The sequence below is a fragment of the Muscardinus avellanarius genome (genome assembly GCF_963383645.1).
Source record: "Muscardinus avellanarius genome assembly, chromosome: 13".
Taxonomy (NCBI): Eukaryota; Metazoa; Chordata; class Mammalia; order Rodentia; family Gliridae; genus Muscardinus; species Muscardinus avellanarius.
Genome location: NC_137799.1, coordinates 53164544 through 53189472, shown reverse-complemented (window position 1 = coordinate 53189472; position 24929 = coordinate 53164544). Strand labels below are relative to the sequence as shown.

At 38.1% G+C, this 24929-nt stretch overlaps 1 protein-coding gene across 4 annotated transcripts in view; it reads left to right on the top strand.

Annotated features, from left to right (window-relative positions):
• Nucleotides 1-24929, top strand: part of FOCAD (focadhesin) — a gene marked incomplete at both ends in the record, with an annotated part of 280748 nt that overhangs the window by 62180 nt on the left and 193639 nt on the right. For 3 of the 4 annotated variants that reach the window (XM_080709563.1, XM_080709560.1, XM_080709561.1), the window contains 2 exons: nt 44-246; nt 9478-9735. In XM_080709563.1, the coding sequence (XP_080565689.1) occupies nt 44-246; nt 9478-9735 (461 nt within the window). The remainder of the gene's footprint in view (nt 1-43; nt 247-9477; nt 9736-24929) is intronic. The other variant, XM_080709562.1, reaches the window with a different exon arrangement.

Here is a 24929-nt window from a genome sequence, read left to right as displayed (position 1 = left end):
GTGTTATTCTTAAAACATGAATTATTGTTGTTTTGATGATCAGCTTTGAAACTCCTCTCTCTTGCTGAGAGTCAGAAAATCCCGAAGGCAGCTCTGCTACTTGTGATGCCACTTCTGCAGATCCTGTCTTCCACGGCCTTGGAGGACTGCATGTCCACACGTGAGGAGGGGCCCTCCAGGCAGCAGCTAGCCCTGAACCTTCTGGAGATGGTACAACAGGAATGTCACAGAGACGACCCTCCAGAGGTAGTGAATTCATCCTTGTTTCTCTTAAGTAATGTGCCCATGCAGGTTTTCTGTCTCTGCAGCTCCTGATGGAGTATCTGTTTGGTTGTAAATTCCTTGTTTAAATCTTCTACTATGTCGGGTGGTGGTGTAGGAGATGGTCCTATATTCTTTTGTAGTATGGGGAGGGAGTTTAGTCCTGTTGTGAAATAAGTTTTGGAAATGTTGTATAATTTTTCTTTGACATTCCAGTGCACATTAGTCATTAATGGTCCTGAGGAATCTTGCAGAAAAAAAATGGATTCTGTTTAATCTAGTGATAGTTCCATGTGATACATGGAATCTTGTCCTTTTTTTCTCCTAAGTGCAGCTAACTGCCTGATGTGGAGCAGTCCAGGTGGAAATACTCCTCGACTGCCCGGGAGTTCTGGGATCAGTACAAACTAAGACTTGGTTTCTAATAGCAAAACACATCATGCCACGTCCCCTGGCATGCGGCCTTCATCTCTCCTGTGCATGCCCCGTGCCGCTGCCTCAAGCTGGAGACCACAGGCCTGGCCACTGTTTCTAGTCCTCCCCACCTCGCTGCACTTTCAGGCTTGCCTTTCCTGTTAGAATAATGCCAAGGCATCCCTCCCTTGGGTGAGTGGCTGGGTGCTAGGCTGAGGTTTGCCAACTTTTTTCTCTGTTTTGAGTTTTGCTTTAGTAAAATGTAGTAAGATTCCCAGACTCCTACTCCAATGGGGCTGGAATAAGGATTAAGTAAGACAGCACCAGAGAAGCATCATAAGTCTCCATGGAGAGCACCACTACATAAATACAAGCTAGAAACATGTTTGTTGCTTTGTATCTTTTATCACATAGTGTTAAATATTCTGGCAGCAAAAACCCAGTGATGATTATTCCTTGTTTGAGCATGTAGTAGAAACTAGTCTATTATTTTAGGCAAATTAAATATACAGTACCACTTCCTAAATCCAAATAATTTGATTAAAGTTTGAAATAGGTAATTGATTTGCATTTAGAGAAAGGAGTTCTTGTTCAGCTCCAAATAGGCAAGCCAAATGTGGTCAAACAATTTTAATAGCTTTTCTGTTGTTCTTTTACCTCACCTCTTGGTTTGCCCATGTAGAACAAAGACTGGATACTCAGTGGGGGCCTGGCCAGGGTAGGTTGTACAACATGGAGGAGTCGTGTTCCTTTAATTCAAAGTGTTATTTACTGAGGATCACCATAACTCTCATACCTACGGACTCTGCTTTCTATTTGCTCAGGTGTGTGTAAATCTTATTAATCAACAGTAATAGCTGGATTTTCTCTTTAGCAGCTGGTGAAGAAGAGGAAGGAGGAAGGAATACTGTTGGGGCTATAGACTTGTTCTTTGTGATCCTGTGCTGTTTTATTGTAGCTTTGAGTAGATAGATGCTCACCCTTTAAAAAAAAATTCAGCCACATTTTACTGTTGGCTTTTTTTTCTCCCTGCACCTGTCTAGTACTCTGTATTCCAAGCACACCAATGAATTCAGCTTACCCCACTCTCTCCAGGTCTCTTCTTAAATCTTTGACTTTGCATCTAATACTCTTCTTGTGTCCTCTGCTTGAACCGTCTGTTCAAGACCCAGCCACATGTTCTCAGCCTCCCTGACTCAGAATTCATTGCTCTTTGTGCCCCCAGCATTTTTTTTTTGCATTAGTCAAATGCAAAAAATGTTGTGTATTAATTTAGAGATTACATGTTTATGTCTCTAAGTCTATCATGAGCTCATTGAGGGAAAGAATCTTGGCCCTTTTCATTTTTCCAAGGCATTTAGGAAATGACAACAATTTAAATTGTTAACATTTAAATTGTAGCAGTTGTCAAACTTCTTGTGTTTTTCTGTGTTTTTGCTTTATATTCTTCAACTGATCATAGAGGGAAGTGTTAGCTAAAAATATTTAGTATTTGTTAAACTGAAAATTATCTCTTTTCCACATACTTACAGAAATACTTAACATCCTAACTTATCTTTGCATCCACAGAACCTGATCCATTGTTTGCCCATGGTAGATATTCAGTAAATTTTTGTTTGGTGAGAAATGTGAGCCTCTAATAAGAATGTGTGCCCTTTTCCTATCTTGATTTATTACAGAAAAACTTCTCTATAAAAACCACAGATTTTGTTTTTCAATTAGTGATCCTGACTTAGGACTAGAGCAGTTCTTCAGATGTACAGTTTTTCTTGTGGATGAAAACAAGGTTAAATATCTTGTACCTTTTAGTTCTATAATTAGCACTCCTTTTCTGAAGTGCTGGTAACCATGCAGTAGAACGTATTTTAACTTCTTACAATTTCTAATATATAAATAACATAAGATTTCACACTTGCAATTCATCACTCATCTCTTTATCTTTTTTTTTTTTTTTCCGGTACTGGGGATGGAACCCAGGGGCATTCTATTTCTGAGCTACACCCCCAGTCCTATTTTTTATTCTTTATTTTGAAACAGGGTCTCACTAAGTTTCTGAGAGCCTCACTAAGTAGTTGAGGCTGGCGATGAACCTGCGATCCTCCTGTCTCAGCCTCCTAAGTACTGGGATTACAAACATGGGCTACCACACCAGGCTGTTATTTATTTCTTTCAAAATAAAAGATTTACATAATAAACGTGTGTGTGTGTGTGCGCGCGCGTGCGCATGTGTGTAAAACAGGGTTCTTTTCTACTTGGTCATTAAGTATGATATTTAAAACCACCTATTGTGTTCTCTCTAGATTAAAAAAAAATTAAATACTACTAGCAAATTCTGAAGCGCTTGAAAATTCTGCTTTCTCACCAAGAGAATTTGGGGAATCAAAGAAAGCACCAATGTATGAGTCAGGGTCCAGTCAGGAGAGGAAAATTTAAATGTGGAAAATTTAATACAAAGATTTAAGTAGGGAAAAGTGTTTATTTACTAAAGTTGTAAAAGAGTCTCTAAGAAGGATGGCAATAGTAAATGTAGGGATCAGCTGCTACCTTGAAGACGGAGGGAGACTTCCCCAGGAAGGAACTTAGTAAGGTGAAGAACTTTTTGAGAGCTGGTGGCTACAGCTTGTTGCTGCGCCTCGTAGTTTCCGGGGATGCTGCAGGCCAGAGCTGGTTCACGGGATACCACCCAAGAGGGTGTCCCTTAGGCATCTAGTGTCCAGAGGAGGCCTGCTAGGTAGGGACCCAAGAAGCCTTTGTGACCCTGCCTTGCAGCATTTCTCCTGCGCCCTCTATCGACAAGGACTAACGTTGCACCACCAGGGAAAGAAGAAATGTTGGCCCTTGCATCACACAGCTGGATAAAAAGGGTGTCTTTGGTACTTGAGAGACCAAGATAGGAGAGTCACGGGTTCAAAATCAGCTTCAGCAATTTAGCCAGACTCCCCAAATCCTAGTGAGACAATGTTTTTTTCCCCTAAAGAATTAAAAGGGCTGGAGGAGTAGTTCAGAGGTAGAATGCCCCAGTGCTCAATCTCTGATACCAAGGGGGTTGGGGAGGGTGGCTGTGGAGCTAAAGTCTTGCATTGGGTAAGGCAGATTCAGAAGGGCTTCTTTGGAGGGAGCCAGGGTGGATGGATGAGAGTGGGAAAAGAGATCAAAAAGTTAAACTACTGTAATAAACAGGACAGCATGTTTCATTTCTGTAAAAGTGTTCAAGTCAATAGAAAGATTAAGGGATAGCTTGCCTGAGTTAGGGTCTACCATGTGTTCTTTCGTGTGTGTGTGTGTGTGTGTGTGTGTGTGTGTGTGTGTATTTAAACTGAACATGGTACTTTGGGGTCCCTGGTAATAAAGTAGTACTAACGATGTATTTCATTTGGAGCTCTATAAGCAGAAAATATCAAAAATATCTGTCTCAGCCATGCATGTAGCACATTCCTGAAATCCCAGTACTTGGGAGGCTGAAACAAGAGGACTACATGTGTAAGTCCAGCCTCAGCAGTATCGTGAGACTTTCAGCAGCCTGGTGAGACCTTGTTTTAAAACAAAACAATAAAATAGGGCTGGCGTGTACCTCAGAGGTAGAACACTCCTGGGCTCAATCACTGATACCCTCACTCCAAATAACAAAAAGACCCTCTTAAGTCTGAATCTTGCAATGGTTTGCCATTGCCATACTTTATAGCCAAAGTGAAATTTTACTGAGCTCGTGCCATATACCAGGAGTTACATGGACCACCATATGTTTCTCATGATAATTAAAATGTCCTCATTGTCGTCGTCACCGCCATCTTCCTGCTTTCTTCTTTTTCTTGTTTCCAACTGTGTGGCCTTGGGCTAGTGGTCGAACCTCTCTGGGCCCTGGTAAAATGAGCAACAAGCACCTGGTCCATGGAGTTGCTTATTGAGCACTTCCCATGGTCAGTCTCCATTCTAAGTGCTCTGCCATTTATCAGCTCATTGATTCTTACACCAGCTCTTTGCAATAGGTAATGTTATTGGTATCATTTTCCCAAGAAGTCAGCGAGACCTAAAAATGGTAAATGAGTTGCCAAGGGTCATGCGGTAGGAGTCTAGTTATTTTAAACTGCTCTATTGAGGTACAATGCACACGCATACACTTAAAGTGTACAGTTCAGTGGCTTTTAGTGAATTGACAGAATTGTGTATCCATCACCACAGTCACCTTTAGAACAGTTTTTCCCTGCCACAAGCTACGCCCCTCATTCGCCACCCCAACTCCCCTCTATCCCTCAGCCCAGGCAATCTCTAGTCTACTAGTTTTCCTACTGGCCTACTCTGGAAAGCCACACAAATGGGATCATGGATTTTTTTTTTAACTTAGCATATCACTTCACTCGTGCCATAGTATGTGCGAGTGCCTCCTATCCTTTTACGCCTGACTTGGGTTTCGTCATATGGATACATTTAGGGTGATTTTTCTTTTCTAACATTTGGGTTATTTCTGTTTTTTGTGTATTATGATATGTTGCTATGAACATTCATACACCATTCTTTGTGTAGTTATGTGTTTATTCTTTGCTTGGTTAGATACCAAGGAGCAGAATTGCTCCGTCATATTATTACCTCTGCTGATCTGTTTCAGAAACTGCCAGGCTGTTTTTCAAAGGGGCTGCACCATTTGACACTCCCATCACAGTATCAGGGGGTTCCAATTTCTCCCCATCTTCTCCAACTATGGTCTTTTAGTTTAGCTTTTTTAGTGGGTAAGAAGTGATATTTTATTTACAGAGTCTTTTTTTTTTTGGTGGTGCTGGGATGAAACCCAAGGAATTCAAGGCTTTGTATACATGCTAAGCAGGTAGCCTACCACTGAGCTGCATTGCCAGGCATGGGAATATTAAAATACTCATTCGATCCTTTGGCTTTATGTGCATATGTGAGAATACCAGTGCCAATCTCAATACCCTGTATGGGAATGGGGAGGACCCTGGGGAGAGCCCACCAAATGGAACGTGCATGTCTGTCACCACCACTGTGCACTGCATTATGGTGTGAGGTTAAAATGCACCAATAAAAGCATAAAAATACTCATTTTATGAGCCAGGAAACGAGATTAAAGAAGCTGATTAATTTGTCTTCATTACAGAGGTAGTGAAGGGTAGAGTTGAAATTCAGATTTTGGCTATTTGATTTTAGGGCCTATATCTGATTCTACTTTTTCTTCACTCTTTTTCCCTTCCTTTCCTCCCATCCCCACCTTCCCTTCCTCTTTTCCTCCTCTCAGTAATCATCTTTGTGCTGAATTTGGGACTAAAAACAGCAGTGTTTTACTAGGTTAATAGTAAGGGAAATGATAAATTAGTAATAAATTGAGGCAAATTAGTTTCTTAAGAGCTTTTGGTTGGAAGTTAAGGAATTGGTAAGCCTGGCTCTTACGCATCTTTCCTCACCTCTGAATGACGTCACCATCCCCAGGATAGAACAGGTTATCTTTTGATCATAGCCAACCACTCCCAAATCATGCAGCTCGCATCTGGGTTCCTCAGAGAAGCCCAGGGCCACAAGGACACTTCTGATCTTATGCTTTTGTGAGTTCTTTATAGACCTTCTAGCAAAAACATATCCTACTTTTAAGGGTCTCCAAGTTTGAGTTTCCATATCCCATCTCCCCACTTTGGTTAAGCCTATTTTAGTCAGTATTACAGATACTTGTTATCTTTCACTCTTGATGAAAGCCTGTATCTTCCTATGTCTCCAATTTCTTTTTCAGGGCTTTTTACCCAAATTACTACTATCACATGTCTTATAGTTAACAATTAATATACCTGAGCATTTTAGTAAAAGCTTTTTACTTTCTTTTTGTGCATTCTAACTTTTAACTACGCCTCCAGTCCTATTTTATTTTATTTTTTTTGAATCAGGGTTTCAGTGAATTGCTGAGGGCCCTGAATCTGTAATCCTCCTATCTTGGCCTCCCAAATACTGGGATTACAAGCATGTGCCATTATGCCTGGATAGTAAAAGTTCTTTAAAATAAAGATCGTCAACTCCCTTACATGTATAAAAGACGTTTGCCACCTATCTAGTACTTAGTATTTAAATCTGATTTCTCTTTGGTGTCTTTTGTCTTTATTTTGAGCCATAATTTATGTAACACAAGCCTATCCTTTATTTTATTATTTTGTGGCACTGGAGGTGGAACCCCGGGGCATTCTACCTCTGAGCTACACCCCCAGCCCTATTTTTATTTTCTTTTTATTTTGAAACAGGGCCTTACTAAGTTGCAGAGGACCTCACTCAGTAGCTGAGGCTGGCTGCAAACCTGCGATCCTTCCTGTCTTAGCCTCCCAAGTACAAGCGTGTGCCACCACGCCAACTTTGTACTTTACTTTTGGGTACTGCCTTCCAGCCCAGTCCAGGTCCTTGTAGACTGGAGCTGGGACTGAGAAAACCCCTGACTGCATCTTTGTCCTGAGGCTGTACCCAGGGCAGCCCCCTCAAAAAAGGACAGAGAGACCATTTTATTTAAAGTTGTGCCTATCTTCAGTCGCTCTAACCTTAGGCAAACAAAAACAGCGTAATTCTGCACATTCTATTTCAAGAACTGTGCAGTTGCTTTCTCTCTCATTGTATACTGTTACTCTACTTATGGTTCATGCTAATTTTCCAATTATTTTCTTTTTTACTCCTAATCCACTGGATTTAGTCTCCTCCCAGGTTACAGGACTGATATTTGCCTGTATTTTGCAAGTTGTGGTGCAGTGCTAGGTGTAGTGGTCCATGTCCTCTCAGACCTGCCTCGGCAACCTGGGCAGGAAGTTAGTCATTACTTAACCTTTACACACGAGGAGAGTAAGGCTTGACTGGGTTGGCTAATAGCTGGCAGGCCTGTGCTGTGTCTTAGTCTTTTAAATCTTAAATCTCAGGACCAATGCTGTTTGTCATTAGTCTAAAGAACTTGGCACTAGTCATGAGTTTCATCTTCTTTGAAAAAAAAAAAAGTACTTTTTCCCAGGGAACTTTATCAATTTAAATGTTATTTAAGTTAAAAAAATTTCTTTTTGTGTGGTAATGGGGATAGAACCCAGGGGACTTCTATTTCTGGGCTATAACCCCAGCCCTATTTATTTATTTGAAAATAGTCTCACTCAGGTGCTGAGAGCCTCACTAAGTTTCTGTGGCTGCCTTCCAACCTGCCATGTCTGTCTCAGCCTCTCAAGCACTGGGATTGCAATACATACATTTTTTTTTTCTTTTCAGAAAATATTTATGAGTATAAAGTGAGAAGATTTTGTTTGTTCTTGTTTCCAGTGGTGATAAGTGGTTTTATATATATATAAATTATATCAATTATATCCTAACAAAGCTTTTCTAGGAATGTTCATAGGAGTATTATTTATAATAGCCCATAATGGAAATAATCCAGAAACTCATTGACTGATGAATGAATAAACAAAATATGGTATATCCATACAATGGCATATTATTTGGCAAAAAAAATCAAGGTAGTATTGCTCTAAGTTATTGACATGGATGAACCTTGAAAACATTGCTAACTGAAAGAAGCCAGACACAGAAGACCACATGTGTGGTTCCTATTATATAGACTAGCCATGATAGAAAAAGAAAGTAATGTATGGGGAACATTGAGGGAGGGGATAGGGAAATGAGTGAATTCTAATAGGTATAGGGTTTGCCCTGGGGGTGATGGAAATGTCCTAAAATTAGCTACCGATGATGGTTATGAGGATCTATGAATTACTAAAATCCACTGAGTCGTAACTTTAAAATGGCACACTTTATAGCAAGTGAATTTTATGTTAATAAGTCTATGAAAGCTTTATAAAGTTGAACTTTTACTTCTTATCCTTTCAATAGTTACTTTTATCTAAATAAGTCGTCCTCCAAGAACTGGACAGGTAGGATGCAGGGGTTTCTGGTTTGTCCCACGGTTCCCTTTGGTCCCCTTTGTGGTTTGCGTTGCTCTATTCGCAGGCGGTGCCTAGTGCGTCTTCATTGTCTTCTCTTGTGTCGTTTGTGCACAGGGCAGCATGCACGCTTCTGTCCACCCTCTGGCTCTGGATGCACCAAGTTACTTATGTGAGGAGCCATTGCTCAGATTTACTGAAACCTAGCATCTTCTCTGGGTATTGTTTCAATTTAGAGCTGTCAGGCTACATTTTATTGCAGCAGTTATTCACAATTACTAATGAATTCCCAGGCTCCAGCTGAACCAACTCTGTTCCCATCAACATACTGTCTGTTAAAACGTGAATTGTCCTCTGTCCAAGTCTGCCATCTGCCCTGGCTGTCTCTTAGGAGGGCCTGGATCTGGGCAAATACAGTGGTTTTTTGGTTTTCTTTCTCATTGTTGGATATATTTTAGTTATAATGGCTTTCCCCAAACTCTGCTACCTCTGGACCTTGTGTATTGATCTGCTTTTTTCTTGCCTTAATTAGGAATTAATCGTAAATGTGAGTAAAACGTGTGATAAGCTGTTTTACACTTCAGTGTAACAACTGTTTTTCTCTTTATGAAATCCTATTACCTCAAATGTGTGCAGAGAGCTTTTGGCAGGAATTCAAAATTTGCATTCATTTTGTCAGAGGAATAATTTCTTATAAAAATAAATAAATGTCAAATATATTTCTGACATATATTCATCTCACTTACTCATTCCTTATTTTTTTGTGGTTGTTGTTTGAGATGGGTCCTGCTAAGTTGCCCCGGCTCACCTCTAACATGCAATCCTCCTGCCTCAGCCTCCTAAGTAGCTGGTTTTATAAGCATAGCCACCATGCTCGGGTATTCATGTCCCTTTGTGTGTGTTTATTTTTCAGTTCTCCTGTAAGCTTACATTCCCTATAACCAGCACGTATGGCTCAATGTTCACAGTCTGGAGGATTCTTGAAGTACTGAGAGAAGGGTCTGCAGCAAGCGACTGGCTGGCTGCCGTGGAGTCCCTGCTCCCCATTACTACAGCCGTCCCCGGGCATGTCTTCCTTCTGCTGGCTCACCTCCTTGTTGAAGATAAAGGACAAAACCTTCACCAGCTACTGAAGGTCACCACAGAACTAGCTCAAGCAGATTCCTCTCAGGTAAGGAGGAGAGTAATGGAACAGCAATGGGGGAGCTTAATTATCGGAATAGATTCTCCAAACTTTGTGGACTATTTATATCAAGGTTTTAAACGAAAGTTTAATTATTTTTTTTTGGCTATCTTTAGCCTTCTAATTTGTTCTTCTTACTCAGAATTTATATATATTTAATGATATAAACTTTAATGCAAGCACACTTTGAAGGAAATCTGTATATGATACTATCCTGGTTCTTCTAATTTTTAGTGGATTTGCTGTTTCTAATGCTTTTGCAAGCTCTTGCAGCTTATTCTGAAATGTCTATCTTTTAGTTCTAATATTGTTTTTTTGAGGTAGACCCAGATTAATTAAAAAATAAAGCTATCTATGTCTTCATTCAGTCATTTAATAAACTAAACAATTATTGGATGTTTGCTATGTATGGCAGTGATATGCATTCTATGATGTGAGACTAAACAATTTTTCTTCCTATCTTTCCATAACTTGAGTTTACACACACACACACACACACACACACACACACACACACACACACACACGTAGATAGTAATAAGACATTTTTATGCCTTTAAAACGATGCATTTAACATAATATTCTGTGATATCTTTTCTCTCGAAGGTGTTTCTTGTGAAGAAGGGGAGGGTATGACATACTTACATGAGTACAGCATTTGATTATTTTCTGTTTATCAGTATCTGTGCTTATATTTCTTCTCAAGCATGGTGAGAGAAGTTTGCGTCATGATGGAGAGCCATGTGTTCCTAGAGGAAAAAATTTGGTGGTAATAAATGTTTAAAACATGAAGCTAATATATTTGGAATTCCTTATTACCCCCAAGTTGCCAGACTCATTCCTTTATGTCAAGTAAGCTGACGCATCTTAAGCTGACGCATCAGAGCTTTCCCTCATTGTGCCTCTCCCCGTTCTGACTCAAGTGGGTCTGCAGTGTCCTCAGCGCACCTTTGTCTCATGGCACACATGTAATGTGACTCTACAACCTGCTTCCTGCTTTTCTTCTCCTTTCAATTGCTCTAGTGATCCTACTTTTAACCAGTGTTTTGTTTCAGTGTTGGCAACTTGCAGGATAATCTCTTTAGTTAATGCACAGGTAATGCTTAGAGATTAGCTAAAGAAGGATGTCTTGCAATAATGCAGGAGGCTACTTGATCTGTGTGCACTGGTGATTTAAACATTTCATCTCTCTATTTGCCTTCATTCTGTCTTTGTCTCAGTGCTTTAGGTCTTTGAATTCTAGGGTGATATTTTTTGTTACAAGTAAGAGAAACCCATCTTAAGCTACTTTAAACAATTTTTATTAGCTCTAGTATTTAATAATAGTCTAGACAGTGTGCTCTAGATAATTTCTTTTTTCCCTTTGTGAATTAGCTGGAAGTCCAAAGCCTTATAATGTTATCTTCACAGTCTAAAAGGAAGAGAGAAATAGAGAATGCTCAGGTTGGCCTTGCTTGGATCATGCAAACCAACCATCATAATAGGATAATGAGGCACTTTAATTGGTTGTCGTGAGTAGAATGAAAGTGGGGTAAAATTGTCTCTGCCACCAGGCTCATGTATTATGAGGTTAGGATGATTCCCCCAAGCAACGATAGTTTCCTGGAAATAGGAGGGGGAAATAGACAAATGCTAAATAGAAAAAACAATGTAGAGCAGAACCTAGTGTGTGTTCCAGAGGACACCGGCATGCTGTCGGTGTGGCAGGTGTGCTGAGAGCCTTCAGCTTTCAGCCTTCCAGCTGTCAGTCAGGTGGTTGTCTTCGTTCAGGCTGCCAGAGGAGACTTTGGCTGGTAGCCTCTGGCCACCTGGTGTTTCATTTACTTACCCTACTGTCCTAATAAATATTATTTTTTGTGCGTGCACTAGAATGACCACCCAGGTTCATTTATTCAATAAATATTTCTGAAGCAATGCTATAATTTGAATTCAATATGTTATACTTCTGCTGGATGTTTTTTAGATAGTTTCAAAATAAATGAGAAAACCACCCAGTGTAATTGTGTTGTTAAGATGCATGAGAAAGTGAAATGTTTGGGGTGGGAATTGGGTAGGGGCTAAATGGGTGATGTGTACATGTATGTTCATACAAGTTTTTACCCCAATATGATGTATGAATATAATGTACCAATACAAAATTAAAGAAAGTGAAATGTTTAAATATAGTCACCACAATTTATACATGATCATGGGCAATATTATTAATAAAAACTTGAAAGTGAAGTTAATTAAATCTTTTTAAAAGGACAAAAGAAGTCTTAGAAATAGGGGACAGTGTTTTTTTTCTTCTCACTTTTACAAAAATTTTATTGGTGCATTGTATTCATGCATCATATTGGGGTAAAAAATTTGTGTGGACATACATGTACACATCACTCATTTAGCCCCTACCCAATTCCCACCCCATTCCCTCCCAATCCTTCCTTCCTTTGCTTGGCTTAGTGGTTGACTTCAATATGTTTAAGAACATTGTATGCTTTAGAGAACTTTCTTCTTCCCCCCTCCCATCCTTTTTTTTTTTTTTCATCTAGCGTTCCTCCTATGACCCATTTCTCCTTAACTTTCACATATTAGGGAAAACATCTGATTTCTTATTTTTTTGTGACTGACTAATCTTGCTTAGCATAATGTCCTCCAGATCTATCCATTTCCCTGAAAATGATGTAATTGTGTCTTTTTTATGGCTGAGTAAATTTCCATTGTGTACATATCCCACAGTTTTGTAATCCATTCATCTGTTGATGGACATCTTGGCTGGTTCCATAGTTTGGCTATGGTGAGTTGTACAGCTATGAACATAGATACACATGGATTAGCTTGGTAGTTTGGTTTCTTTTCTTTTGGGTAGATACCCAGAAGTGGTATTGCTGGATCAAATGGTAGATTTGCTCCCATTCTTCTGAGGAGTCTTCATACTGTTTTCCAAAGTGGTTGCACTAATTTGCAATCCCACCAACAATGTTTTCGAGTTCCCACTTCTCCGCATCCTCACTGGCATTTGTTGTTGTATTTTGAATGATTGCCATTCTAGTTGGAGTTGATTTGCATCTCTCTGATTGCCAATGATGTTGAGCATAAAATTTTTTCATGCATTTATTGGCCATTTGAATTTCTTCTTTTGTGAAGTGTCTATTTAGTTTGCTTGCCCATTTTTTGATTGGATGATTTTTTTTAAGTGTTGAATTTCTTGAGTTCTCTATATATTCTAGATATTAGTCCTCTATCGGAAGGGTAGGTGGCAAAAATCTTCTCCCATTCTGTTGGCTCTTGCTTGAGGTTCTTGACAGTTTCCTTTGCTGAACAGAAGCTCTTCAGTTTCATACAATCCCATGTATTGATTTGCCTTTTAGTTTGTTGTGCCTTTGGGGTCTTGTTGAGAAAGTTTTTGTTTGTGCCTATGTGTTCTTCTCACTTTTTTACTATATCACATTGTTTTACTAGAAGGTAAAGTAGCCAGAAAGAGAGGACTGAATATTTTGGAAAATCAAGGTTTTTAATTATAAAGGCTCAGAGTAGATTCACCTGAAATGTAGTAGAGTTGTAATCTACTTCTAATGAAATGATTTCTATTTCTTTCATGTAGTTGGTAAGACTATATGAAATGTAGTTATATTTCATGTGAGTTTGTTCTTTCTTACCTTATAAAAAGAAGAGCAATTGTCAATTCAAATTAATGGAGGAGTTGATAGTACAGAAAAGTTTTAGACCACTAATGAGTGAGGCAGAGTATATAGGTAAGATTTGGAATTTCTTTTTTTTAAACTTTTTATTGGTGCATTGTAATTATACATCTTAGTGTAATACGAGATGGTGGAGATATACATACACATCAACCAGTTAGCCCTTACCCAATTCCCGCCCCATTCTCTTTCCCTCTTTCCTTCTCATGTTTAGTTTAGTGATTGATATGTTTGTGAATGTACATCATGAACATTAGAGAATCTCCCTCTTCTCTCCCATCCCCTCAGGTTGTCTTATTTGCCCATCTATAGAATCTTCTTCTTTGTCTAGAGTTCCTCCTATAACCCATTTTCTCCTTAGCTTCCGCATATTGGGGAGAACATCCGATTTCTTATTTTCTGTGACTGACTAATCTCACTTAGCATGATGTACTCTAGTTCCATCTATTTCCCTGTAAATGATATAATTGTATTTTTCTTTATGGCTGAGTAAAATTCCATTGTGTACATACCCCATAGTTTTGTAATCTATTCATCTGTTGATGGACATCTTGGATGGTTCCATCATTTGGCAGTGGGGAATTGTGCAGTTACGAGAAACATCCATTGGTTTGGTAGTTTGGTTTCCACTTTTTTTGGTAGATGCCCAGAAGTGGTATTGCTGGATCAGAGACTTCTAATTTTATGTTGTGGTGATTTTTTTGATACCTCACTTTAATGGGATGGTTCAATATGATGTGTAAACCATAGTAATTTTCTTATTTTGGTGATACTGGGGATTGAACCTAGGGGTATTTTGCCTCTGAGATATACCTAGAGTCCTATTTTATTTTTTACTTTGAAACAGTTGCACTAAATTATGGAGGGCTTCCCTGAATTGCTGATGCTGGCCTGGAACTTTGATACTCCCAAGGATTATAAGTATGCACCACTGTGACCAGCTAGCAATTTCTTTTTTACAAATATGTAAAATAGGATGTGCCAAAGAGCAAAGGCTCACATTTTTTAAACTTGTTTAAAAACTTTTTTCGTGCCATTAACATGTATTAATAATGGGCTGAGTTACTTCTGATGAATCTATAAATTAGAACATAGATTAGATTATTATTTTTATTTTTATTTATGTTTTTGTGGGACTGGGGATTGAGCCCTGGGGCATTCTACTTCTGAGCTACATCCCCAGCCCTATTTTATTTTTATTTGGAAACAGGGTCTTATGTTTCTGAGAGTCTCACTACTTGCTGAGACCTGCAATCCTCCTGTCTCAGTCTCCCCAGTACTAGGATTACAAGTGTGTGCTGTCACACCTGGCTTTAAACTTGTTTTTAAACTGATACACAATACAAAACTATACATGTTAATTTGGCACCATGTTGTGGTTCAGTACATTTATACTTTGACTATTGTTTAAATCAGGTTAAACATCTCTATTTTCTCAATTATTTGCCATTTCTTTATGGTGAAAATTTAAGTTTTTGAAATATACAGTGAATTATTGTCTACACTCACCTACTGTGCAATAATAGCACACTAGAACTTCTGTTTCTATCTAATGATAGCTTCTTGTTTTTATCTAATGGTAACAGCATCCATCCATCAACTTCTGCCCCCATCTGGGCCTCTGGTAATCACCCTTCTACTCTTGACTTCCATGAGATCAATTTTAAGATTCTACATGTGAGTGAGACCAAGTGGTGAAGAGTGTATACATTTAACTTTGAGAACCACAAGTTCTTTACTTAAGACCTATTTCCACTGGTTTAATTCACTAGTGATAATAGGTCGTCAATGTGTCCTGTGATACTTAGTGCTTCTTTGACACTTGGAATTTACTTACCTTTCCCTTGTTTGGGTGTGGTGATGTTGTGTTTGTTTATTTTGTTTTGTTTTTGTTGCATTTTATAGATCTGAGGTCTCCCCCCCCCCCTTGGTGGTGTGGTCATTAGGTCTATCTAAAAGTCTTGTTTAATGAAAACAATTTCGATCTTTGATAATTTTATTTTTTGTGATGTTTTGGGATTAATTTCCATTGATTATTTCCATTTGTAAAGTGTGCATATACTCGAGTCAATTGAAATCACTTAGGTGGTTAGGTTCATGGCCCATGACTTTCTAGTGTTTAAAAAGTCATATGTTAACAAACAGTATAAGTTGACTCTCAGGGCAGAATCTTGTGATAGTTTTACTTAGAGTTGTAAGCCATATTTTAACATGGAAAATGAATAGAAAATGTGTGAAATTTAATGGCCTGCAAGTCACTGCTGTGAGAAAAGGAGAAAATATGTTCTATTAAAGAACTTGCACAAAGAGACTTTGGACACTTAGCACTCTGTTCTATTGTACTGGGTTCTATGAATTGTTACCCCCTGAAGTCCGTCTGCTTCCTGTGTTCTTTATACCCACAAAAAGAAGCCAGAATGTACAGTACTTTTAATAAAGACCTTTAGAGATAAGAAGTGCTCAACTACTATTTCCTAGTAGCCTTAGCATTGATTATGCCTAGAGAAAAATTGGGATGAGCTTGTCAGCGGGAAGCAATTAGACAAAGGGAAACACAGACCAAAATACAAGGTCAAGCTCTTTCTGTAGCAATATGTTTATTTCTTGTTTATATGCCCCACTCAGATAGCTACAGAATAGAATGTTTTTTAGCTGGCAATTGAATCCTTTTATGGTTTCTGATTGTGTGCATAAAGTCAAGGGTTTGCACTCAGGGGAGCAGTTCTGTGTCAATTTCCTGCCATTCCCAGGAATTATTATTGGGCAGAGTTGCTTCTGATGAATCTATAGATTAGAAATCACCCAAAAATTCTTATTGAAGGAATGTTTGATTATGACTTTTCAATTAAATCCACATTACTGTGACACTTGCTAGTTTGCTAATATACTAAAACAAAGTCTATTTGTCTTGATGATCACCGAATACTGATCATCATAAAGCATGAGAGTGGAGTTCAGAACAATAAAGTCTATCTGCATCCAGCTGAGTTTTAGGAAGCAGCTGTTTTGATTCTGGCTAACACTCTCTATAGAATGGGTGTTTAGCATTGTTGAAGGGCTCTGAGAGGAGAATCAGATTTTGTAGTAACTTTGAATTTTGTAATAGTCATGAGGGATTCTGCAGAAGGGGAAAATACACTGAAGTGTACACTATTATCAGGTAGAGTTTTGTTTGGAAACCAAGTAGTTGTAACAGTAGAAAAGTAAACTAAAATGTTACTTTACAAATCAGTGGTTTATATAATTTCAGTTGTGTTACTCTATTAACAATCAGTGGTTTATATAATTTCCAAATAATATAACAAAAGAAAACAAATAAAAAGCTAAACAGTAGCAAACATTAACATGAGATGGCAAGGATTAGTTCCAATATGCCAGTTATTATAATCACTGTGAAGCTGGGCGTGGTGGCACACGCTTGTAATCCCCGCGCTTGGGAGGCTGAGACAGGAGGATCGCACCGGTTCGAAGCCAGCCTCAGCTACTTAGTGAGGCTCTCAGCAACTTAGTGAGACCCTGTTTCCAAATAAAAAATATAAAATAGGTCTGGGAGTATAGCCCAGAAGTAGACAGCCTCTGGGTTCCACCCCCAGTACCACACACACAAAAAAATCACTGTGAATGAATTAAATTTTCTTATTAAAAGAAAGGTTCATATTGGGTTTAAAAAACCCAATCCTATACTACTTCTAAGAGACAAACCAGAAACAAATGATACAAGTTGAAATTTAAGTGGTAAAATCTAGGTAAATAGTTAAGATGTAAGAAATGATGATATCATCCGGGATAGATAATATAGAATACAAGCTAAAAAGCCTCACACAGAATAAAAAGGGGTATTTTATAGAGATGAATTATAGAATCCCCAGTCGGATTTAAAAGCAATTCCAGGAAAAGACAAATCTGCCTGATGTCAGTTTCACTATTGCTCTGGAGGTTCATGTTATTATTAATTCAAAAAAAGAGTGATATGTGTATAATAAGTTAGAAATAACTTCAAAGCTCATATATTTACAATTAGAAAATACAAGACAATTTACCAAAAACGTTCTTTTTTTAAAAGTGAATAAGAAGCCGGGCACGGTGGCGTACACTTGTAATCCCTGTGTTTGGGAGGCAGAAACAGGAGGATTGTGCAGGTTCGAAGCCAGCTGCGCTGGCTTAAGAGACCCTGTTTCCAAATAAAAAAAAATATAAAATAGGACTGGGAGTGTAGCCTGGAGGTAGAAGGGCTTCCAGGAACCCCAGTACCACCACCAACAAAAAATAATAATAAAATAAAAAATAAAAGTGAATAAGGGAGTTTTATAAGATGGCTAGCTATAAGGGCAGCATATAGGATCAATTGATTTTCTTTCTAAAAACAGCAAATTAAAATCCATTACAGTAAACAGGCACACATTTTTTTTTAATACACTGCATCAAATTTTAAGTGGAAATACCAGAAATGCATAAAAGCTGATAGAACTTATAAAATTTCATCAAACCCATATAATGACTCCTAGTATTATGCTCTAAATGGGAGTTCATATTATAAATGTTTGTCATTGATTAATCTGAGGTTTAATGATCTCTAGACTACAGGATACTTAGTTTTGATTTTCTATCAACCACCTTTAATAAGTGTATGGGTTTTGATTCATGCCCATAAATTCACTGTAGAAAGATATTCAATTGATGAATTTTGCTTATAATGCTGCAGGCTCCAAAGTGAAGTGTTGATCATGCTTGCCAACTTGATCGCTTTCTGAGCTCTGTTAAATAAGTCATTTCTAGGCCTTTCGGTGACCTGGTTAATGCTTTGGAAGAAATTGTTTTTCTTATTCTTAGTGTCTAGTGCTAAGCAGGTTTAAATGTAGTTTACTCGTATGGAACCTGTGCTGTCTTTCTGCACAAAGTAATAGCTAATTAGATAGCCAATAATTACATATGTTTATTATATACCAGATATTATTCCAATCTATTTTTTTTTAGGCGGGTAGACATAGTTAAAAAAAGTGAACCTGGACTTGTAGCTCAGAAGCAAATGAATTATGTATGATCATCTTAAGATGCGCTGATAGACTTTTGGAGATCGTGTGCCCTGTCATCCTTCATAAAACCATTCTATGGGAATAGATCTGTGCATTTTCCCATTCTGTCTCTAAAGAAAACAAGAACATGAAAATGTAACTGGAATTTATCATATTATACAATCAAATAGAACTAAAGCTGAATGAGATTAGTAAGGAAAGATTAACATTTTGAAGTGTCTTATAGTTATCTTCAATTTAAGTGGTCTTCAAGGAGAATATTCAGTAGATAAAATTAGATTTACAATTCATGAAAGGAGTTCCCTAAGGGAAACTGTCTATTTGTTTTCATATCCCAGTAACCTAGGATGGTTCCTGAGTTGTACTGACTGGTTGAATTACTATATACATATTTACCTATTGTCCTAGAATGAATAAACTATTTTTCAATATTGTCATTTATATTCAGACTATAGATGAAAATTGGAGTCCAGGGACAAGTTTAGATTACAGTAAAATCTTATTAAGTGAAATCCTATTAATTTAGGGTTCAGAGTAATTTGATATAGGCTGAGTTAAAACATAGGCAGGTGTTGAAGCTACTGTTTTTGGGTAGCATGGATTTGTTCATTTACATTAGTACAATGAATATGCCAATTTGAAATGATCAAATTATCTCTTCAGACATATCAACAGGGACCTGTGCTTGGAAATAAGGTGGCTAATTAGTCTGTTACAGTATATATGTGAAAGTAATCAAACTTTATTTCTTTAACATTTTTTAACTCAGTCTTTCCTACCTTCATTATTTCTAGTAGTCTGAATTATTATTAATGATAATTATACTGGTGGCATTTTACTCTATGTGCACTTAGTGTCAAATTGTATTCAATTCTTAATGGTAGGGGTACAGCTTGATCTGTACTTAGTGCAATTAACATGAAACTATTATTTCGCTTGAAATATTGTGGCTGCCTTATTTTTATTAGGCTCTGTTTTATTAAGCATTTCCAAGCCACTCATTTAATCATTCAACATATGTTTGTTGTAAACCTCTGTTGTAGGTGCTGGTAATGCTAAGACCAAAGGAGAAAGTCTTTGCCTTCTGGAATGATAGGGGTTGACGGGTTGACAGAGGCATTAAAAATTACTCTTCAGTACAAGATCGTGACTTCCACTATGGAGTTATATAAGCAGCCCTGCATCACAGATGATGGGAGGCGTAGTAAGTTTCCCCAAAGCAGAGGAAAGGGAGGGCATCCCAAGCAGAGCGAAGAACAGATGAAAACACGGGTGTGTATCAAGGTGAGGGTAACAAGACTGCAAGTTATTTTGTACTGAAGTGGGATATATAGGGTGATGAAAGTTGTTCCTAGAGTGGATACAGGTACTCAAGAGCCTTATATTCAGGCAAAAGAAGAGAATTTCTCTAAAGTACTGGGGTAGTCAAATGTGGGAGAGATGAAGTTGTGTAACAGGATGTTAAAATAGAATTTTTGGTAGAGACCTTAATATATCAAAGTGATTTTTTTTTTGACAGAATACCCAGTCAAACTTGCAGTGCAGTAGGAATAAACCTAGATGTATTAAAACTAATACAGTTCTTATCCTCACTCAAATGAGTTACAGAAGTTAGGAAGTGAGAAGACAGGCAGAGAGAAGAGGGAGGATTCTTGGAGAAAGTTGCTGGAGTGCTATGAGTCCCACAACTTCAGCCCCTTCTCTTAAGCCTAGGGACAGGAGCTTTGGCTCATGCCCAGCCTTCCGTATCCCTCCCGCAATCTAGCGTTACACATTCAACATAAGTTGCAGTTGGGGTGGGTGGATGGATGGATGGATGGATGGATGCATGGATGGGGTGGATTGGTGCCACCTGAAAACTCCAAAAGGGAGTGATGGGCTGGGCAGCTATTGTGCTGGTGGAAGGAGACAGTGCTGTCAGGTTGTGACTGGCTGACATGCCTAGAATTTGTCAAAGCAGAAGATGTGTGTTAGTGTTTCCATAAAAAAAAATGGGGCAGCCTGGGAGAGAGGCCTACAATGGGGTTATCTTAGATCTCTGAGTGAGGCTGCTCAGGGATTCTAAAGCCCTCTGCTGAAAGGAACAGGATTCCTAGGGACTGTGGAACCAGTTGGCCTGAAGAGTGGGTCTCACCTGTGTTAAGAGTCTATAGAGAAGTCCATATTGCAGGCTTGGGCCACTGCGGTGAGCAGTCGAATCCCTCTGAGACCTGTGAGATGTGATGATAGCTTGGCCATGTTGGAGGGATGCTGCCACTGTTCCCAGAGTGGCCTGTCTGGATGCAGGGGTCGGGGTGGAGGAGGGAAGTTAAGCCCATCATCATCAGTTAAAGGTTAGAAAGTTGCGGAAACCCTCGAGAGTTCTGCCAACCATCACTGTAGCCTTTTTTAGGGAGATTGTGGATTAGTCTTACTAATCTCATCAGCGTGGAGGTGAGAAATGTGTAGAGATTCTTAGGTCTTCTCTGTTGTGTGTATTGAGTGAGCCATTTATTGCAGTAAAGATCACTAGATTATCTGTTTATTTAATTCCCTTTCCTTGAATTCCACATTTTTTTGTTAATTTTTTTTCTGTGCTTTGCTAAGGTTTTCAAATGAAGGTCTTAGAATTTACTTTGGCTAAAGCTTTTCTCAGCCATGTCATATTGCCTTTATAATTAAGGGTGCATTGTGGAAATACTGTGAAGCATTAAAGTAATCATAATAACCGAGTACCTTCCTGCTGTTCCTTTTCTCTTTCCCTTTTGAGCTATTAGGGGCATTTTACTTATATATAGGGGAGGAGCCTTATGTGCACTTTTGTTTTGCAGAAAATTCTTGGTGCCTTTTTTAAAGTACTCAATGAGCATTTGTTGAGTTCTTAGCAATTTTTTGAAGGCAGAGAGGGGTCAAGCAATGGTGTGCAAAATCGCTGAAGAAAGTCCAGGAATCATTTTTGAAACAGTAGAAAAATAAAGAATTATGCATGCGTGTGTTAGGTTGTCTTAAATCAAACCCTAGCTGAAGCCGTAGTGACACATGCTGTTCATGAAAGACTTAATACAGTCCTTCTAATCGGATGAATTGTCTTGTTGTGCAAAAACTGTTATTACACTGTGTGTGAAGCCAACCGTGCTGCAGGGGGAAAAATTAAATCGCCTGACTGAGAGGTCACTTGTGAATAGTAACACAAGATCTATTACTGTTATTAGAGACTCTGGAGGACATTCACCCTTTTATGGTCTTTCAACCGCTGGAATGAAATATTTTAGTGGTAAATGACACCCTTCTGGGAAATCCTCCTGAAGATTCATTCTTTACCGTTTGTACATAGAAAAAAAAAGTGGGGGACCCAGGGGGAAAATCACATTATTCCTTTCAGATCACTTAAAAAATTTACCTACTTTGATTTTGTGTGATAGCGATTGCCTTTAAATGTTCCTCATTAGCCCATTCTTAATCTGTGTCTATTAGGATCAAGCTTTGTCTTTTATAACATACCATGCACATTCTGTATTCTTTTCTATGGGGAAATTCATGACAGTGTGAGAGCTCAGACACTGGACTTACTGGGGTTTATGTCAAAATCTGGGTTAAGTACTTTGATATACATGACAAGAAAAAAAATCTGTTTTATTTTCTCCTAAGTGTCTTTGAGTGTATATACGGAAGAACACGTGAGCATATATTTTAGTCCTGCATAGTAACCATACTGAGTGGTAAATATTTTAAGGAGTGTTTTCAGATGTGAATGAGTAACTATTGATCTGGGGTGATGCTTTATAACACAGTTATTAGAGTGGGAAGCAGAGTCCTTTTCCAATGGATTACATTCATTGCAAACTATCAATCTATTTGCTACAGTTTATTACCACTCTCTAATTTTCTGTCTTTTTGCTAGATGGTTGAGATTAGTTTTTGTGGGGACAAGGAAGATATAAAATAGTCCAGTTTAGCACTGCAAATATTTTGTGTAAATTTTTGTTAATTTTGAAATCAAATTGCTGAGTTTTTCCCCCCTCTTCCTATTATTTGATTTCAGCATCTCTCATTCTCCTTTCCTCTAAAGCTTACTTACTTTATTGCCCAAAAGCTATGGGACTGTTAGTGATGTGAATAGGCATATAAATTCTGTTGGATTTCTCAGTGCCTGCTTTTGTTACAGGTATTTTGATGGATTCATTAAAAACATATTTGTTGAATTGGGGGTTGGGAAGAAAGAGGAATAGCAAAAAGGAATATATTGTCAGTAGGAATAATACATAGATATTTAAGCTTCACCTGGAAATAAAAATAATTTTGTAAAATGGGAGATAGAAGCCCTTTGTGAGGCTGCTAATGAGAGGCTTGACCTAGCTGCCGCTGCAGCAGCATCTTTGGGGATGATGAGAGATGCAAAATGCGCTGTTGCTAGGCAACTCTCTTGGCTGCCTTTGGAGCAGGTTCATATGCACTAAGAGCTAATGAATCCTCATGTCTGCTCTTTGAAACTGTTCAAAAGCCAATGAAGACATACCCAGACATTTAGCATTTACAAGTACCCGAACCATTCCTGCCATGCCATTTACTCATTAAAAATTAAGTTGGCCATTTAGTGTGCCTTGAATATTGCGTTATTTTTCAAGGTGGGCCAAGGCTTAGGCCCTAATAAATGTGTTTTCACAGAGGAATCCAGTAAAGATGACTTAGCTCTGAATGGTGCTATTTAAATTTTTGTATATGAAGGCTTATTTTCAATCTGAATGTCTTTTTTTTTCTCTTTCAAAAGTGTTAAGTTGTTAGAGCTTCCCTTTTCAGCTTTCTTAGAAGATCTAAAATCATACTATCTGCATGCCTTGTGCAGCCCAAGGCCATTATTTCTGAAAATGGTAGGAATTTAAAGTGCAGAATTTTATAGGTGGCTGGTCAAACCACCCTGTCTCAAAAAAAGAAAAAAATAAATAACCATAAGATAAGCCACAGAAACAAATTAATAGCTGATAAGGGGAATTCCTAGATCAAATAATGAATCTAAGTACTTATAAGATTCCAACCTCTAATAACCTCTCAGGGGTATTGCCAACCTCTGATAACTTCTCAGGGATGTTGTAAGGATTAAAAGATCCTGCCCATGATAAAACATTGTAAAATGCAATGCAAACACTAGGTTTCTTTTTTTTTTTTAAATATTGCATTCCAACTGGCTGCCTAAATTCAACAGGAGTTTTATGTTACTGGATTATTAGCCATTAGCTTTGCTGAATTTTTTAGGAAATGGGATAATTATAGTGGGATTTGCTCATAACCGGTATTAGTTTATATCTGTTTACATTTTGGTTGCATTAACCTGTAATTTCAATTAGTGTCATAATACTAGGCATAAAACTATGCAAAAGAAGGCATTTAATAAAAATTATTTAAAAGCTATGAAAAGCTGGGCATGGTGGTATATACCTGCAATTCTAGTACTTTAGAGGCTGAGTCAGGAGGGTTGCAGGTTTATATATACAGCCTCAGCAACTTAGGGAAGCCTTCCTCAACTTAGTGAGACCTTGTTCCAAATATAAATAATAAAAAAGGGATGGCGGTATGACTCAGAAGTAGGATGCCGCTTGTTTCAATCCCCAGTAACACACACACACACACACACACACACACACACACACACACACACACACACCAAACCTCCTATATAGACCATCTAAATTATTGATGGTCTTATCTGTTGTATTATATCAAAACTCAGATTCCATTATAATTTGGTAAGTAGCTGTTTTCTCATTTGTAAAATGAGAATTAGAAATCATCTTACTAAACCAACCTGTGGATTAAATGAAATAATTCAGACTATGATACCCACTTATAATCAGTGTTCCACAAAAGTTACATATTAACATTATAGTTTATTTTTACAGCTACTCTTAATCATTTCACAATTACTTGCTCCCTTATGTTCTAAAAGTAATGCTAGACTGCAGCTGATAGACATGATTTTTGCCCATCTTGGGTGATCATTATCCTTTATTTTCCAAAGTTTTGTAAGGAGAGACATTAATTATTGTATATGACTTTTTTGGGGGAAGCGGAGGATTAAAATCAGGGGCATTCTACCTCTGAGTTATATGCCTAGCCTTATTTTTATTTTTAGTTTGAAACAGGGTCCCACTGAATTGCAGGGGGCCTCACTCAGTTACTGAGGCTGGTTGCAAACTTGTGATCTTCCTGTCTCAGCCTCCCAAGTACTGGGATTACAAGCATGCGCCACCACGCCTGGCTCGTGTGACTTTTAAATTACATTTAGATGCAGAAAGGAGATAGAGTAGAGCCTTTCAATAGAAATAAATGCAAGGTACATTGGTGTGTTTTAAGTTTTCTGATAGCACATTAAAAAATAGGTAAAGTCAAAATAATATTGTTTCATCTAGCCCAGTATATCTGAGATATAGTGTCTCAGTATGTAATCAACATAAAAATTATTGAAATACTCAATGTACCTTCTGCACAAAACCTT